The 19,136-nt window shown below is 48.0% G+C and overlaps 1 protein-coding gene across 8 annotated transcripts in view; it reads right to left on the bottom strand.

The window, feature by feature from the left end:
* RTKN (rhotekin) overlaps positions 1-19,136 on the bottom strand; it is a 153,487-nt gene that overhangs the window by 89,416 nt on the left and 44,935 nt on the right. Inside the window, exon 1 of one of the 8 annotated variants that reach the window (XM_088454465.1) lies at positions 11,972-12,058. The exons of 6 other annotated variants lie outside the window; for them this stretch is intronic. Coding sequence is in view for 1 of the 2 variants with exons in the window: in XM_088454464.1 (XP_088310590.1) it covers positions 6,011-6,115 (105 nt within the window). In the remaining variant the exon portion in view is untranslated. Of the gene's footprint in view, positions 1-6,010; positions 6,368-11,971; positions 12,059-19,136 lie in introns of those variants that run through there. One more of the 8 variants, XM_088454464.1, reaches the window with a different exon arrangement.

Below are 19,136 nucleotides of genomic sequence, written 5' to 3'. Positions count from 1 at the left end.
CAATAATTAACATTGTTTTAAATGTAAGGTTTCTTAGTACATGTTTGGCTAAAGATATTTGCCCACCTACCACGTCACGGTGAACCTTATACAGGTGGGTCCCTAACATCTCTAATACTAATACACAAATTAATTTATCTAGGATTTACCTATCATAGAGCCCATTAGATGTGTGTACTGCAATACAAGGAGCCATGTGCAGCCCAGCCCCTCCCATTTCCTGTGTGTGTGTATTTAAGGTACATTCTGAAGGTGAGACCCCTTCTTTGGGCTAGCACTCTTCCTGCCTGCCCCAGGTGATGTAACTGGTATGGGTCCTTGCATTGCAGAACACACATCTAATGGGATCTATGATAGGTAAGTCCTAAATAAATTAATTAGTGTGTCAGTATTATACCCCTTTTACACCAGAGCAAAAACCTGGGTTATTGCTGGGTCTACCCGGGTCGCAGCTCAGTGTAAAAGGATCCCTGAAAAATAACCCGGGTCAAGTGACCCAGCAATCCAACCCAGGTAGCTACTAGGGTTGGACCCAGGATGGACCCGGGTAATGGTGCAGTGTAAACGGTGCAACCCGGGTTATCTGACCTGGGTCATGTCTAAAATGAGCTGATTGGTGGTTGTGGAGCAGTCACCTCCCACTTTTTATGACCTCACAGGTTTAGCAGGGCAGACCTGTTTCAGTGTGAACAGGGCTGACCTGGGAGTAACCCACATCGAAGGTGCAGTGTAAATGGGTCGGACCTGGGTTTTTGGTGGAAAAGAGGTATTAGAGATGTTAGGGACCCACCTGTATAAGGTTCACCGTGACGTGGTAGGTGGGCAAACATCTTTGGCCAAACATGTACTAAGAAACCTTACATTTAAAACCTTGTTAATTATTGCAGTCTATTATAGATATTTTGATCATTTGTATTCTTAGTGCTTATAGTGTGCACCTGCTCCTCCCCCCCCCCCCCCTCTCCTTTTTGCTGTAGTACTACTGGTCTCAGCATGGTAGCACCTATTATCATGTTTAATATTAGGATGTGCAGCCCAGCCCCTCCCATTCAGAGAGCACAGATTATATACTGGGTGTCAGACAGAGAGTACAGATTATATACTGGGTGTCAGACAGAGAGTACAGATTATATACTGGGTGTCAGACAGAGAGCACATGTTATATACTGGGTGTCTACCAGAGAGTACAGGTTATATACTGGGTGTCAGACAGAGAGCACATGTTATATACTGGGTGTCAGACAGAGTACAGATTATATACTGGGTGTCAGACAGAGAGCACAGATTATATACTGGGTGTCTACCAGAGAGTACAGGTTATATACTGGGTGTCAGACAGAGAGCACAGGTTATATACTGGGTGTCAGACAGAGAGCACAGATTATATACTGGGTGTCAGACAGAGAGTACAGATTATATACTGGGTGTCAGACAGAGAGTACAGATTATATACTGGGTGTCAGACAGAGAGCACATGTTATATACTGGGTGTCTACCAGAGAGTACAGGTTATATACTGGGTGTCAGACAGAGAGCACATGTTATATACTGGGTGTCTACCAGAGAGTACAGGTTATATACTGGGTGTCAGACAGAGTACAGATTATATACTGGGTGTCAGACAGAGAGCACAGATTATATACTGGGTGTCTACCAGAGAGTACAGGTTATATACTGGGTGTCAGACAGAGAGCACAGGTTATATACTGGGTGTCAGACAGAGAGTACAGATTATATACTGGGTGTCAGACAGAGAGCACAGATTATATACTGGGTGTCAACCAGAGAGTACAGATTATATACTGGGTGTCAGAGTACAGATTATATACTGGGTGTCAGACAGAGAGCACAGATTATATACTGGGTGTCAGACAGAGAGCACAGATTATATACTGGGTGTCAGACAGAGTACAGGTTATATACTGGGTGTCAGACAGAGAGCACAGATTATATACTGGGTGTCAGACAGAGAGCACAGATTATATACTGGGTGTCAGACAGAGAGCACAGATTATATACTGGGTGTCAGACAGAGAGCACAGATTATATACTGGGTGTCAACCAGAGAGTACAGATTATATACTGGGTGTCAGACAGAGCACAGATTATATACTGGGTGTCAGACAGAGTACAGATTATATACTGGGTGTCAGACAGAGTACAGATTATATACTGGGTGTCAGACAGAGAGTACAGGTTATATACTGGGTGTCAGACAGAGAGTACAGGTTATATACTGGGTGTCAGACAGAGAGTACAGGTTATATAATGGGTGTCAGACAGAGAGTACAGGTTATATACTGGGTGTCAGACAGAGAGCACAGGTTATATACTGGGTGTCAGACAGAGAGCACAGATTATATACTGGGTGTCAGACAGAGAGCACAGATTATATACTGGGTGTCAGACAGAGAGCACAGATTATATACTGGGTGTCAACCAGAGAGTACAGATTATATACTGGGTGTCAGACAGAGTACAGATTATATACTGGGTGTCAGACAGAGTACAGATTATATACTGGGTGTCAGACAGAGAGCACAGATTATATACTGGGTGTCAGACAGAGAGCACAGATTATATACTGGGTGTCAGACAGAGAGTACAGGTTATATACTGGGTGTCAGACAGAGAGTACAGGTTATATACTGGGTGTCAGACAGAGAGCACAGGTTATACACTGGGTGTCAGACAGAGAGCACAGATTATATACTGGGTGTCAGACAGAGAGCACAGATTATATACTGGGTGTCAGACAGAGAGCACATGTTATACACTGGGTGTCAGACAGAGAGCACATGTTATATACTGGGTGTCAGACAGAGAGCACAGGTTATATACTGGGTGTCAGACAGAGAGTACAGGTTATATACTGGGTGTCAGACAGAGTACAGAAGAAGAATACTTATATTGTCAGTAACCAGTGATGTCAACGGAAATATAAAACAAAACCATGTAAAGACATTACCACATAGTAGAACATAATAGAACAAGCAGCAGTTACATTTCAATTAAAGTCAAGAATAGATCTAAATAAAATTCAAGCAAGAACATTATGACTATTTAACGTGCACAGAACTCGGGAAAAAGCTATTCTACAACTGGGTGAATATTTACAGGATTGTTCTGCTAGATACGGGCAACTGAAATTATGGGATAAACGTTTTAGTTGCTATAAAATGTTATCTGTATGTTAGCACCATATCTTTCATGTGTTTATCTCTCAGTCCCCAGACTTCTCATCTTTGCATGTACTCATCTCCTGGTCTCCTCCATGTGTGTCTGTGCCCTATATCCCTCATCTGTGCCTCACATTCCTCCTCTCCACATTTCCCCATCTCCTGGTCTCCTCCATGTGTGTCTGTGCCTTAAATCCCTCATCTGTGCCTCACATGTACCCATCTCCTCCATGTGTGTCTCTTCCACCACATGCCATATCTCCACAATTCCCCATCTCCTGGTCTCCTCCATGTGTGTCTGTGCCCTATATCCCTCATCTGTGCACTACATTCCTCATCTCCACATATCCCCATCTCCTCCATGTGTGTCTCTTCCACCACATCCTATATCTCCACATTTCCTCAGTTCCTGGTCTCCTCCATGTGTTTCTGTGCCCTATATCCCTCATCTGTGCCTCACATTCCTCATCTCCACATGTTCCCATCTCTTCCATGTGTGTCTCTTCCACCACATCCCATATCTCCACATTTCCCCATCTCCTGGTCTCCATGTGTGTCTGTGCCCTATATCCCTCATCTGTGCCTCACATTCCTCATCTCCACATGTACCCATCTCCTCCATGTGTGTCTCTTCCGCCACATCCCATATCTCCACATTTCTCCATCTCCTGGTCTCCTCCATGTGTGTCTGTGCCCTATATCCCTCATCTGTGCCCTACATTCCTCATCTCCACATGTTCCCATCTCCTCCATGTGTGTCTCTTCCACCACATCCTATATCTCCACATTTCCTCAGCTCCTGGTCTCCTCCATGTGTGTCTGTGCCCTATATCCCTCATCTGTGCCTCACATTCCTCATCTCCACATGTTCCCATCTCTTCCATGTGTGTCTCTTCCACCACATCCCATATCTCTACATTTCCCCATCTCCTGGTCTCCTCCATGTGTGTCTGTGCCCTATATCCCTCATCTCCACATGTCCCCATCTCCTCCATGTGTGTCTCTTCCGCCACATCCCATATCTCCACATTTCTCCATCTCCTGGTCTCCTCCATGTGTGTCTGTGCCCTATATCCCTCATCTGTGCCCTACATTCCTCATCTCCACATGTTCCCATCTCCTCCATGTGTGTCTCTTCCACCACATCCTATATCTCCACATTTCCTCAGCTCCTGGTCTCCTCCATGTGTGTCTGTGCCCTATATCCCTCATCTGTGCCTCACATTCCTCATCTCCACATGTTCCCATCTCTTCCATGTGTGTCTCTTCCACCACATCCCATATCTCCACATTTCCCCATCTCCTGGTCTCCTCCATGTGTGTCTGTGCCCTATATCCCTCATCTGTGCCTCACATTCCTCATCTCCACATGTACCCATCTCCTCCATGTGTGTCTCTTCCACCACATTCCATATATCCACATTTCCCCATCTCCTGGTCTCCTCCATGTGTGTCTGTGCCCTACATTCCTCATCTCCACATGTCCCCATCTCCTCCATGTGTGTCTCTTCCACCACATCCCATATCTCCACATTTCCCCATCTCCTGGTCTCCATGTGTGTCTGTGTCCTATATCCCTCATCTGTGCCTCACATTCCTCATCTCCACATGTTCCCATCTCCTCCATGAGGAATGTAGGGCACAGATGAGGGATATAGGGCACAGACACACATGACGGAGACCACCACATTCCATATCTCCACATTTCCCCATCTCCTGGTCTCCTCCATGTGTGTCTGTGCCCTATATCCCTCTTCAGTGCCCTACATTCCTCATCTCCACATGTCCCCATCTCCTCCATGAGGAATGTAGGGCACAGATGAGGGATATAGGGCACAGACACACATGGAGGAGACCACCACATTCCATATATCCACATTTCCCCATCTCCTGGTCTCCTCCATGTGTGTCTGTGCCCTATATCCCTCATCTGTGCCCTACATTCCTCATCTCCACATGTCCCCATCTCCTACTCTACTCCATGTGTCTCTTCCACCACTTCCCATATCTCCACATTTCCCCATCTCCTGGTCTCCTCCATGTGCATCTCTTCTACCTCCTCCCTTATCTTCATTTGTCCCCATTTCCTGGTCTCCTCCATGTATGTATCTTCCACCACATCCCTAATCTCTGTGTGTCCCCATCTCCTGGTCTCCTCAATGTGCATCTCTTCTACCTCCTCCCTTATCTTCATTTGTCCCCATTCCCTGGTCTCCTCCATGTATGTCTCTTCCACCACCTCCCTTATCTCCTCGTTTCCCCATTTCCTGGTCTCCTCCATGTGTTTTTCTTCCATCACCTCCCTTATCTTAATGTGTCCCCATCTCCTGGTCTCCTCCATGTGCATCTCTTCTACCTCCTCCCTTATCTTCATTTGTCCCCATTTCCTGGTCTCCTCCATGTATGTATCTTCCACCACATCCCTAATCTCTGTGTGTCCCCATCTCCTGGTCTCCTCCATGTGCATCTCTTCTACCTCCTCCCTTATCTTCATTTGTCCCCATTCCCTGGTCTCCTCCATGTATGTATCTTCCACCACATCCCTTATCTCCTCATGTCTCCATCTCCTGGTCTCCTCCATGTATGTATCTTCCACCACCTCCCTTATCGCTAAGTGTTCCCTTCTCCTGGCCTCCTCCATGTGCATCTCTTCCACCACCTCCCTTATGTCCATGTGTTTCCATCTCCTGGTCTCCTCCATGTGCATCTCTTCTACCTCCTCCCTTATCTCCATGTGCCCCCATCTCCTGGTCTCCTCTATATTTATCCTCACATCTCCCAGTGTTAATGGCATGTACTGTAGTCTCAGGCAATCTGAGTGAAACACTTACAGTTCTGTGTTCTTCTTTCTCCATGACGTGTAACCTCAGGTACAGTAGTTGTATGTTATCTGTGTTTGCACTAGAATTACTGACATATGAGAGAAACTTGAACATACCGTATATTTTCTGTACACATCTTACATGTGTGAAACTTCATATGTGAATGCTGAACAATACTGTTTACAGGAACATGCTACACAAATACTGTACAATCCTGAATAGATGTGCGGTGTCTATGTGCCATTGGTAGTGTGTATTTTGGGCCTGATTAATTACGGATGGCAACTGCGATTACGGACGCAGATGGCCGATTGTTGTGCAGTGCGCGTATACGAAGGCACCACTGTGATCGCAGAGATCACGAAGGCCCATCGCAGAGTGACTGACAGGAAGTGAGCGTTTGGGGGTGTTGACAGGGGGTGTCGGCGAAAAGTAGGCGCCTCAGTTCGTTTGAATGCTGTTATAGGGTCATGCATAAATTAGCCAATGCGATGGCATACGCAGCCTGAGCTCTCACTGTGTACAGGAAGGTTAGTAATCTCTGAGTAAGGTCTGACCTTAGTGTGTGTGAGGCCCCGATGTTATGTGATGGTACCAATGGCATACACAGCCTGAGCTCTCACTGTGTACAGGAAGGTTAGTAATCTCTGAGTAAGGTCTGACCTTAGTGTGTGTGAGGATCCCATGTTACATGATGGTACTGATGGCATACGCAGCCTGAGCTCTCGCTGTGTACAGGAAGGTTAGTAATCAATGAGTAAGGTCTGACCTTAGTGTGTGTGAGGCTCAGATGTTACATGATGGTACCGATGGCATACACAGCCTGAGCTCTCACTGTGTACAGGAAGGTTAGTAATCTCTGAGTAAGGTCTGACCTTAGTGTGTGTGAGGCTCCGATGTTACATGATGGTACTGATGGCATACGCAGCCTGAGCTCTCGCTGTGTACAGGAAGGTTAGTAATCTCTGAGTAAGGTCTGACCTTAGTGTGTGTGAGGCTCAGATGTTACATGATGGTACCGATGGCATACACAGCCTGAGCACTCACTATGTACAGGAAGGTTAGTAATCTCTGAGTAAGGACTCTGACCTTAGTGTGTGTGAGGCTCAGATGTTACATGATGGTACCGATGGCATACACAGCCTGAGCTCTCACTGTGTACAGGAAGGTTAGTAATCTCTGAGTAAGGTCTGACCTTAGTGTGTATGAGGATCCCATGTTACATGATGGTACTGATGGCATACGCAGCCTGAGCTCTCGCTGTGTACAGGAAGGTTAGTAATCTCTGAGTAAGGTCTGACCTTAGTGTGTGTGAGGCTCCGATGTTATGTGATGGCACCGATGGCATACACAGCCTGAGCTCTCACTATGTACAGGAAGGTTAGTAATCTCTGAGTAAGATCTGACCTTAGGGCCTGATTCAGAGCCGGTCGCTATTTGCGGTCGTTCATTCTGGAAAAAGGGGTGGCTATTCAAATGAACCGTTGGCTCTTTGCGGTCTGTTGACGCCTCTATGTCTGAACGAGCGAGCAAAACTTGCGGTTGTAATTTTGAAAAATACGCCCCCTGGCCGCTCGCACCATACGTCATGTCCGCTATTTATTAGATTAATCGAGTACATCCAACAGCGTATGAACTGCTCGCTATTCTTGTGGTTGGTGTTTCCTACTACTATATTGCGAGCAGTTCTGACTATAAAATAACCAAGTGACGTGGTCAATGACGCTGCTGTATTAATTATGCACACCCATAAAACGCCCGTTTTGACCTCTAAGCACGCCTGCGTTCTGATCTCCACTCCCCGTTTTCAAGCACCTTCCCCTGTTGCCACCCACATACGCCTCCTCCTGTCACTCAAAATAGCAGGCATTCGCTATTTAGCGAACTAACGATTTTCGGCCGCACTGACTGGTTCGGTTCGCGCATGCGTATTACAATCCGTACGCATGCGCAGATGTGAGAACATCGGTCAAAACGAAAGAGCGGCCGCTTACGAGCGGCTCTGAATCAGGCCCTTAGTGTGCGTGAGGCTCCGATGTTACATGATGGTACCGATGATTTTGCAGACTACAAGGTATTATGTATGTGAGTAAGGTGATGTGGGCATCTTTATGTTGGGTTACGGCGGCATTATGATTGCAGACATTAGCATATTTTCGTAGCGGGTCTGTGTGCGTAATCGCAGCTGCAATTCGTAATGAATCCGGCTCTTCCTCGCTATGAAACAAGTGAAAACATGTCACCTATTGACAATATGTGAGTGTAAATGACCTGGATCTTAGGTTACCCGGCATGTCCAGTGTGTCATTATACCCCTCTCTGTGTCACAGGAGGTCCCTGCATGTCCAGTGTGTCATTATACCCCTCTCTGTGTCACAGGAGATCCCTGCATGTCCAGTGTGTCATCATTATCCCCCTCTCTGTGTCACAGGAGGTCCCTGCATGTCCAGTGTGTCATTATACCCCTCTCTGTGTCACAGGAGGTCCCTGCATGATCAGTGTGTCATCATTATACCCCTCTCTGTGTCACAGTAGGTCCCTGCATGTCCAGTGTGTCATCATTATACCCCTCTCTGTGTCACAGGAGATCCCTGCATGTCCAGTGTGTCATTATACCCCTCTCTGTGTCACAGGAGGTCCCTGCATGTCCAGTGTGTCATTATACCCCTCTCTGTGTCACAGGAGATCCCTGCATGTCCAGTGTGTCATTATACCCCTCTCTGTGTCACAGGAGGTCCCTGCATGTCCAGTGTGTCATCATTATACCCCTCTCTGTGTCACAGTAGGTCCCTGCATGTCCAGTGTGTCATCATTATACCCCTCTCTGTGTCACAGGAGATCCCTGCATGTCCAGTGTGTCATTATACCCCTCTCTGTGTCACAGGAGGTCCCTGCATGTCCAGTGTGTCATCATTATACCCCTCTCTGTGTCACAGGAGATCCCGGCGATCTCTTTATATATTGCTGACTGACCAGATATGAGTGACAGCATCCCTGCAGGTGTCTCTGTGAGTACCTGAGTGTCAGAGTGAGAGTGTCCCCCTGTGAGTGTCAGAGTGAGAGTGTCCCCCTGTGAGTGTCAGAGTGAGAGTGTCCCCCTGTGAGTGTCGGAGTGAGAGTGTCCCCCTGTGAGTACCTGAGTGCATACTTGCCAACTCTCCCTCATTGTCAGGGAGACTCCCTGAGATAGTAGCAATCTCCCTGTCTCCCTGAAGAGTCTAGCAATCTCCCTCATTTCATCCTTACCCCCATTATGAAAATGTTATATTAAAAAACAGAGATAAATACATTCAAATGGGATCATTAGTGTCATTTCCTTGCACTGGTTATTATAAGGCACAATGATCCCTATGAATTTCTGCAAAGTATTAGAGTGTTTTCATCAACAAACAGATCTTACAGACTGCTTGTGGGCTGGTTACATTTGGATGAAAGTCAGGTTTAGGACACGCCTCTCAGATGTAACAGTACACGCCCATCACATATATGACACGCCTCTCAGATGGAACAGTACACGCCCATCACATATATGACACGCCTCTCAGATGTAGCAGTACACGCCCATCACATATGACACACCTCTCAGATGTAACAGTACACGCCCATCACATATATGACACGCCTCTCAGATGTAGCAGTACACGCCCATCACATATATGGCACGCCTCTCAGATGTAGCAGTACACGCCCATCACATATATGACACGCCTCTCAGATGTAGCAGTACACGCCCATCACATATATGACACGCCTCTCAGATGTAGCAGTACACGCCCATCACATATATGACACGCCTCTCAGATGTAGCAGTACACGCCCATCACATATATGACACGCCTCTCAGATGTAGCAGTACACGCCCATCACATATATGACACGCCTCTCAGATGTAGCAGTACACGCCCATCACATATATGACACGCCTCTCAGATGTAGCAGTACACGCCCATCACATATGACACGCCTCTCAGATGTAGCAGTACACGCCCATCACATATATGACACGCCTCTCAGATGTAGCAGTACACGCCCATCACATATATGACACGCCTCTCAGATGTAGCAGTACACGCCCACTGTAACATGCGCTCATAGGTGCTGCTTTCACAATCTCCCTGAAATGCTTTTTCAAAAGTAGGCATGTATGCCTGAGTGTCTGAGTGAGAGTCTCCCCCTGTGAGTGTCTGAGTGAGAGTCTCCCCCTGTGAGTGTCTGAGTGAGAGTCTCCCCCTGTGAGTGTCTGAGTGAGAGTCTCCCCCTGTGAGTACCTGAGTGAGAGTCTCCCCCTGTGAGTACCTGAGTGAGAGTCTCCCCCTGTGAGTACCTGAGTGAGAGTCTCCCCCTGTGAGTACCTGAGTGAGAGTCTCCCCCTGTGAGTACCTGAGTGAGAGTCTCCCCCTGTGAGTACCTGAGTGAGAGTCTCCCCCTGTGAGTACCTGAGTGAGAGTCTCCCCCTGTGAGTACCTGAGTGAGAGTCTCCCCCTGTGAGTACCTGAGTGAGAGTCTCCCCCTGTGAGTACCTGAGTGAGAGTCTCCCCCTGTGAGTACCTGAGTGAGAGTCTCCCCCTGTGAGTACCTGAGTGAGAGTCTCCCCCTGTGAGTACCTGAGTGAGAGTCTCCCCCTGTGAGTACCTGAGTGAGAGTCTCCCCCTGTGAGTACCTGAGTGAGAGTCTCCCCCTGTGAGTACCTGAGTGAGAGTCTCCCCCTGTGAGTACCTGAGTGTGAGTCTCCCCCTGTGAGTACCTGAGTGAGAGTCTCCCCCTGTGAGTACCTGATTGAGAGTCTCCCCCTGTGAGTACCTGAGTGAGAGTCTCCCCCTGTGAGTACCTGAGTGAGAGTCTCCCCCTGTGAGTACCTGAGTGAGAGTCTCCCCCTGTGAGTACCTGAGTGAGAGTCTCCCCCTGTGAGTACCTGAGTGAGAGTCTCCCCCTGTGAGTACCTGAGTGAGAGTCTCCCCCTGTGAGTACCTGAGTGAGAGTCTCCCCCTGTGAGTACCTGAGTGAGAGTCTCCCCCTGTGAGTACCTGAGTGAGAGTCTCCCCCTGTGAGTACCTGAGTGAGAGTCTCCCCCTGTGAGTACCTGAGTGAGAGTCTCCCCCTGTGAGTACCTGAGTGAGAGTCTCCCCCTGTGAGTACCTGAGTGAGAGTCTCCCCCTGTGAGTACCTGAGTGAGAGTCTCCCCCTGTGAGTACCTGAGTGAGAGTCTCCCCCTGTGAGTACCTGAGTGAGAGTCTCCCCCTGTGAGTACCTGAGTGAGAGTCTCCCCCTGTGAGTACCTGAGTGAGAGTCTCCCCCTGTGAGTACCTGAGTGTCTGAGTGAGAGTCTCCCCCTGTGAGTACCTGAGTGCCGGTGTCTGAGTGAGAGTCTCCCCCTGTGAGTACCTGAGTGCCGGTGTCTGAGTGAGAGTCTCCCCCTGTGAGTACCTGAGTGCCGGTGTCTGAGTGAGAGTCTCCCCCTGTGAGTACCTGAGTGTCTGAGTGAGAGTCTCCCCCTGTGAGTACCTGAGTGTCTGAGTGAGAGTCTCCCCCTGTGAGTACCTGAGTGTCTGAGTGAGAGTCTCCCCCTGTGAGTACCTGAGTGTCTGAGTGAGAGTCTCCCCCTGTGAGTACCTGAGTGTCTGAGTGAGAGTCTCCCCCTGTGAGTACCTGAGTGTCTGAGTGAGAGTCTCCCCCTGTGAGTACCTGAGTGTCTGAGTGAGAGTCTCCCCCTGTGAGTACCTGAGTGTCTGAGTGAGAGTCTCCCCCTGTGAGTACCTGAGTGTCTGAGTGAGAGTCTCCCCCTGTGAGTACCTGAGTGTCTGAGTGAGAGTCTCCCCCTGTGAGTACCTGAGTGTCTGAGTGAGAGTCTCCCCCTGTGAGTACCTGAGTGTCTGAGTGAGAGTCTCCCCCTGTGAGTACCTGAGTGTCTGAGTGAGAGTCTCCCCCTGTGAGTACCTGAGTGTCTGAGTGAGAGTCTCCCCCTGTGAGTACCTGAGTGACGGTGTCAGAGTGAGTGTCCCCCTGCAGACTGAGTGACGGTCTCTGTGTGACGGTGTTGAGTCCTCACCAGCTGCATTTGGGGAGCAGAGGCCGGTAGAGGAGGGAGGGGAAGGAGGAGGGGAGGGAGGGGAGGGGGAGCTGTGCAGCGAGGACACAACTGCAGGAGCTATAAATACGAGCAGAGGCTCAGCTGCCAGATACACTCACATTCATGTCTACAGCCCAGGACGCTTATTACAGGATGATACTGCTCTGTATGATTGGGGAGTATAACACACACAGGTACAGTACATATAGGGGAATGCTAAAGGCAGAGGATTATTACACACACAGGTACAGTACATATAGGGGGATGCTAAAGGCAGAGAATTATTACACACACAGGTACAGTACATATAGGGGGATGCTAAAGGCAGAGGATTATTACACACACAGGTACAGTACATATAGGGGGATGCTAAAGGCAGAGGATTATTACACACACAGGTACAGTACATATAGGGGGATGCTAAAGGCAGAGGATTATTACACACACAGGTACAGTACATATAGGGGGATGCTAAAGGCAGAGGATTATTACACACACAGGTACAGTACATATAGGGGGATGCTAAAGGCAGAGGATTATTACACACACAGGTACAGTACATATAGGGGGATGCTAAAGGCAGAGGATTATTACACACACAGGTACAGTACATATAGGGGGATGCTAAAGGCAGAGGATTATTACACACACAGGTACAGTACATATAGGGGGATGCTATATGCAGAGGATTATTACCACACACAGGTACAGTACATATAGGGGGATGCTATACGCAGGGGAGTATTACACACACAGGTACAGTACATATAGGGGGATGCTATACGCAGAGGATTATTACACACACTGGTACAGTACATATAGGGGGATGCTATACGCAGAGGATTATTACACACACAGGTACAGTACATATAGGGGGATGCTATACGCAGAGGAGTATTACACACACAGGTACAGTACATATAGGGGGATGCTAAACGCAGAGGATTATTACACACACAGGTACAGTACATATAGGGGGATGCTATACGCAGAGGATTATTACACACACAGGTACAGTACATATAGGGGGATGCTATATGCAGGGGAGTATTACACACACAGGTACAGTACATATAGGGGGATGCTAAATGCAGAGGATTATTACACACACAGGTACAGTACATATAGGGGGATGCTATACGCTGAGGATTATTACACACACACAGGTACAGTACATATAGGGGGATGCTATACGCAGAGGATTATTACACACACACAGGTACAGTACATATAGGGGGATGCTATATGCAGAGGATTATTACACACACAGGTACAGTACATATAGGGGGATGCTATACGCAGGGGAGTATTACACACACAGGTACAGTACATATAGGGGGATGCTATACGCAGAGGAGTATTATACACACAGGTACAGTACATATAGGGGGATGCTATATGCAGAGGATTATTACACACACAGGTACAGTACATATAGGGGGATGCTATACGCAGAGGATTATTACACACACAGGTACAGTACATATAGGGGGATGCTATATGCAGAGGAGTATTACACACACAGGTACAGTACATATAAGGGGATGCTATACGCAGGGGAGTATTACACACACAGGTACAGTACATATAGGGGGATGCTATACGCAGGGGAGTATTACACACACAGGTACAGTACATATAGGGGGATGCTATGCGCAGGGGAGTATTACACACACACACAGGTACAGTACATATAGGGGGATGCTACGCGCAGGGGAGTATTACACACTGGTATTATACATATAGGGGGGTGCTATACGCAGGGGAGTATTACACACACAGGTACAGTACATATAGGGGAATCCTATATGCAGGGGTGTATTACACACACAGGTACAGTAGATATAGGGGGATGCTATACGCAGGGGAGTATTACACACACAGGTACAGTACATATAGGGGGATGCTATACGCAGGGGAGTATTACACACACAGGTACAGTACATATAGGGGGATGCTATACGCAGGGGAGTATCATACATGCAGGTTTATATAAGGAAATGGCACATACCAGTGTAGAAAGGGGATTGCTATAATTACAGGTATCTATTGGGGATACTAAATATACACAGGTGGATGTAAGAGAATGATATACTGTACATATAGTTACCTGAAGGGGAAGGCTATACATTCATTCACGTCAACTTCCCCACGCCCCACACCTGGCCCCGCATTACATACCGATCCCATCCACACATGGCCCCGCATTACATACCGATCCCATCCACACATGGCCCCGCATTTCATACCGATCCCATCCACACATGGCCCCGCATTTCATACCGATCCCATCCACACATGGCCCCGCATTTCATACCGATCCCATCCACACATGGCCCCGCATTACATACCGATCCCAACCACACATGGCCCCGCATTACATACCGATCCCAACCACACATGGCCCCGCATTACATACCGATCCCAACCACACATGGCCCCGCATTACATACCGATCCCATCCACAGATGGCCCCGCATTTTATACGTCATTGGCGATGAGACCCATTAGGAGTAGTATTCTCATCACTTTCATATTAAACTATAATAAATATAAAGTTATAGGAAATCCGCAATAGCCCCACTTACTGCAGCTATACTGTGAGTTACTTCTCTCATTGTCTCAGTGTGTAAATGGAACAGTCTTCATAATGACACCCAAACATAGGCGCCCCCATGGCTAGCCGCAGAGAGGAACCAATGGTGAGGTTATAGGGCCTGACTCAGGGCTGTGCGGTGACGATAATTACACACCTGGCCCCGCATTACATACCGATCCCATCCACACCTGGCCCCGCATTACATACCGATCCCATCCACACATGGCCCCGCATTTAATACCGACCCCATCCACACATGGCCCCGCATTTAATACCGACCCCATCCACACATGGCCCCGCATTACATACCGATCCCATCCACACATGGCCCCGCATTACATACCGATCCCATCCACACATGGCCCCGCATTACATACCGATCCCATCCACACATGGCCCCGCATTACATACCGATCCCATCCACACATGGCCCCGCATTACATACCGATCCCATCCACACATGGCCCCGCATTTCATACCGATCCCATCCACACATGGCCCCGCATGTCATACCGATCCCATCCACACATGGCCCCGCATGTCATACCGATCCCATCCACACATGGCCCCGCATGTCATACCGATCCCATCCACACATGGCCCCGCATGTCATACCGATCCCAACCACACATGGCCCCGCATTACATACCGATCCTATCCACACATGGCCCCGCATTTCATACCGATCCCATCCACACATGGCCCCGCATTTCATACCGATGCCATCCACACATGGCCCCGCATTTCATACCGATCCCATCCACACATGGCCCCGCATGTCATACCGATCCCATCCACACATGGCCCCGCATGTCATACCGATCCCATCCACACATGGCCCCGCATGTCATACCGATCCCAACCACACATGGCCCCGCATTACATACCGATCCTATCCACACATGGCCCCGCATTTCATACCGATCCCATCCACACATGGCCCCGCATTACATACCGATCCCATCCACACATGGCCCCGCATTTTATACCCACCCCATCCACACATGGCCCCGCATTACATACCGATCCCATCCACACATGGCCCCGCATTTTATACCGATCCCAACCACACATGGCCCCGCATTACATACCGATCCCAACCACACATGGCCCCGCATTACATACCGATCCCAACCACACATGGCCCCGCATTTCATACCGATCCCATCCACAGATGGCCCCGCATTTCATACGTCATTGGCGATGAGACCCATTAGGAGTAGTATTCTCATCACTTTCATATTAAACTATAATAAATATAAAGTTATAGGAAATCCGCAATAGCCCCACTTACTGCAGCTATACTGTGAGTTACTTCTCTCATTGTCTCAGTGTGTAAATGGAACAGTCTTCATAATGACACCCAAACATAGGCGCCCCCATGGCTAGCCGCAGAGAGGAACCAATGGTGAGGTTATTGGGCCTGACTCAGGGCTGTGCGGTGACGATAATTACACACCTGGACAATTGTCTGAGCCCCAATGCCTCTGCCATGTCTGAGCCCCGATGCCTCTGCCATGTCTGAGCCCCGATGCCTCTGCCATGTCTGAGCCCCGATGCCTCTGCCATGTCTGAGCCCCGGTGCCTCTGCCATGTCTGACCCCCGGTGCCTCTGCCATGTCTGACCCCCGGTGCCTCTGCCATGTCTGACCCCCGGTGCCTCTGCCATGTCTGACCCCCGGTGCCTCTGCCATGTCTGACCCCCGGTGCCTCTGCCATGTCTTTGCCCCGGTGCCTCAGCCATGTCTTTGCCCCGGTGCCTCAGCCATGTCTTTGCCCCGGTGCCTCAGCCATGTCTTTGCCCCGGTGCCTCAGCCATGTCTTTGCCCCGGTGCCTGTGCCATGTCTTTGCCCCGGTGCCTGTGCCATGCCTGAGCCCCGGTGCCTGTGCCATGCCTGAGCCCCGGTGCCTGTGCCATGCCTGAGCCCCGGTGCCTGTGCCATGCCTGAGCCCCGGTGCCTGTGCCATGCCTGAGCCCCGGTGCCTGTGCCATGCCTGAGCCCCGGTGCCTGTGCCATGCCTGAGCCCCGGTGCCTGTGCCATGCCTGAGCCCCGGTGCCTGTGCCATGCCTGAGCCCCGGTGCCTGTGCCATGCCTGAGCCCCGGTGCCTGTGCCAGAGGTTTAAGACTGATGACAGAATGATTGACAGCTATGGATCATTTGTGGGTGGTTGTTTCAGCCACTGATGGCGTCTTTGTGCGCAGTGTAAATGGCGCCTTCGTCTTAGTGCTGTCAGCCATTCTGAGTAGCCTAGGACTACTTAGAAACCGATAATCGACCAATCTGCCACCGGTGCCGTGTCTCTGTACGCAGGTGCTTGGATTTGCGAAGCCGCCGTTGGGTGTCTCAATAAAAAATCTCGGTGACTGCGACAATTACATATTTTAGCACAGTATCTGCGTACAAAGACACAGCATTAGCGTCCATCCCTGAATGCGGAAATCCCTATCACAGACGAAACTCCTGACATTGCTGCCATTGTACGTGAGCGCGGTCATATATCGGTCTTAGACGCTGTGCCCCTCTCAGACATGGCACTACCTAATCAGTCCTGCACTTGTGGCAGGGGCGGTAAGTGGCGTTGTGCCCAAGCATTACATATGGGTGATGTGACAGAGTATAGCTGCCTCAGTGTCATATAGATCAGGCGCTCACTAACCACCTGGCCACAGGCAGCACCTGGACCCCAGGCTTGAAGAAAGGTCATTTCCCCCCTGACGCCCTGTCGCTGTGTGCCGCAACGCCAACACCAAGCATCCAAACACAAGCTGGCATGGGAACAATGCATCAATACCGCTAGTTTTACAGAGCCTGACCCTCGCGCCGGCATGGGACTTCGGAGAGGTAAGTAATGTTATGGGTGCAGGGTGTGCGGTGCGGGGGCCCTGGACCCAGGGGCCCGTGTTCCCCGCACACCCTGCACCCATTATAGATATGCCCCTTGGACACACAGTACCAGTCAGCGTGTGGTTATGTGGGAGGTAGTGGGGGTAATCTAACGCAGACGTGTCACTAGCATTTTGTGGGCGTGTTGGGCCCCAGCGGCTCAGTTCCGATGGACATTCTGAGCAGCCATAGTGTTGCTGAGAAGATCGATTGTGCGTCAGATGATCGTCTGTGAGATTAGAGAAGCAGCCCGGTGGGCGTCTCTGTACACATTTCTTTGGCTGCGGCATTAATATATATTCCTGGAACCGCTGCGTACAAAGATACAGCCATGAATGGAATAGCGTCGCCCTATAAATCAGGCCCCAATTCTCTACCTCCGCCCTCAATCTCTTATCCTACACCAGCTGCGCTAAACACTTCTCACAGTAGGTCTCACATCTTTTACATTTTTCACTGTAAGCTCGTCTGGATATAGCGCTTAGTAGGTGTAGTCTGTCTTTGTAGGTGAGAATGTATGTCTGTTACTGATTATACAAAATAATACTAATAATAATAATGTATAATAATGATATATAATAATAATAATAATGTATAATAATGTATAATAATAATGTATAATAATGATAATGTATAATAATAATGTATAATAATGATATATATATATAATAATAATGTATAATAATGATAATGTATAAAGATAATAATAATGTATACTAATAATGTATAAAGATAATATGTATTATAATTATACATTATTATTATTATTATTATTATTATTATACATATTATTATTATACATTATTATTATTATTATACATTATTATTATTATTATTATAATACTTATTATTATTATCTTTATACATTATTATTATTATTATCTTTATACATTATTATTATTATTATTATTATTATTATTATTATACATATTATTATTATCTTTATACATTATTATTATTATTAAGATAATAATAATGTATACACATGTATAAAATATATATTAATAATGTTTCAATGTAAGGGCCCATGAGAGACCCTGTATATGTTGCTTATGCAGCCGGCAGCGATGAAAGCGTTAAGCTTGTGATGTGAGGAGCGTGGGGGCTCTGCAGACCCCAATGTCCTCTGTAAATGTCAGGGAACAATAAGAGACAGAGAGGTTATTGTGTGATTGGCAAATCTGATGTAACTGGCTGAATTGTTATATCGCTGCATTACTCCCCATTATACTGACATGATAGATCTCTATATACATTATAACATGGATTATTACTATACTGTATATAAACATCCATTAGGCGGCCACTGATTACCTGTATATATTGTCAGATGTATACGTTCAGCCACTGATTACACTTATATAGCATCGCACACAATTGTACAGACACAGATAGTCTGGTTATGTCATTATACACAATATATCTGACATAACACAACCATAGGAAGTAACTTCACATGTACACAACACACACATATGTACACTACACGTACACAACACACTACACGTACACAACACACATATGTACACTACACACACACACATGTACACTACACACACACACATGTACACTACACACACA

Source organism: Taudactylus pleione, unplaced genomic scaffold, assembly GCF_031769625.1.
Source record: "Taudactylus pleione unplaced genomic scaffold, aTauple2 ptg000618l, whole genome shotgun sequence".
NCBI classification, from domain to species: Eukaryota; Metazoa; Chordata; class Amphibia; order Anura; family Myobatrachidae; genus Taudactylus; species Taudactylus pleione.
The sequence above is the reverse complement of the archived record's forward strand: the minus strand, read 5'-3'. Positions and strand labels throughout refer to the sequence as shown.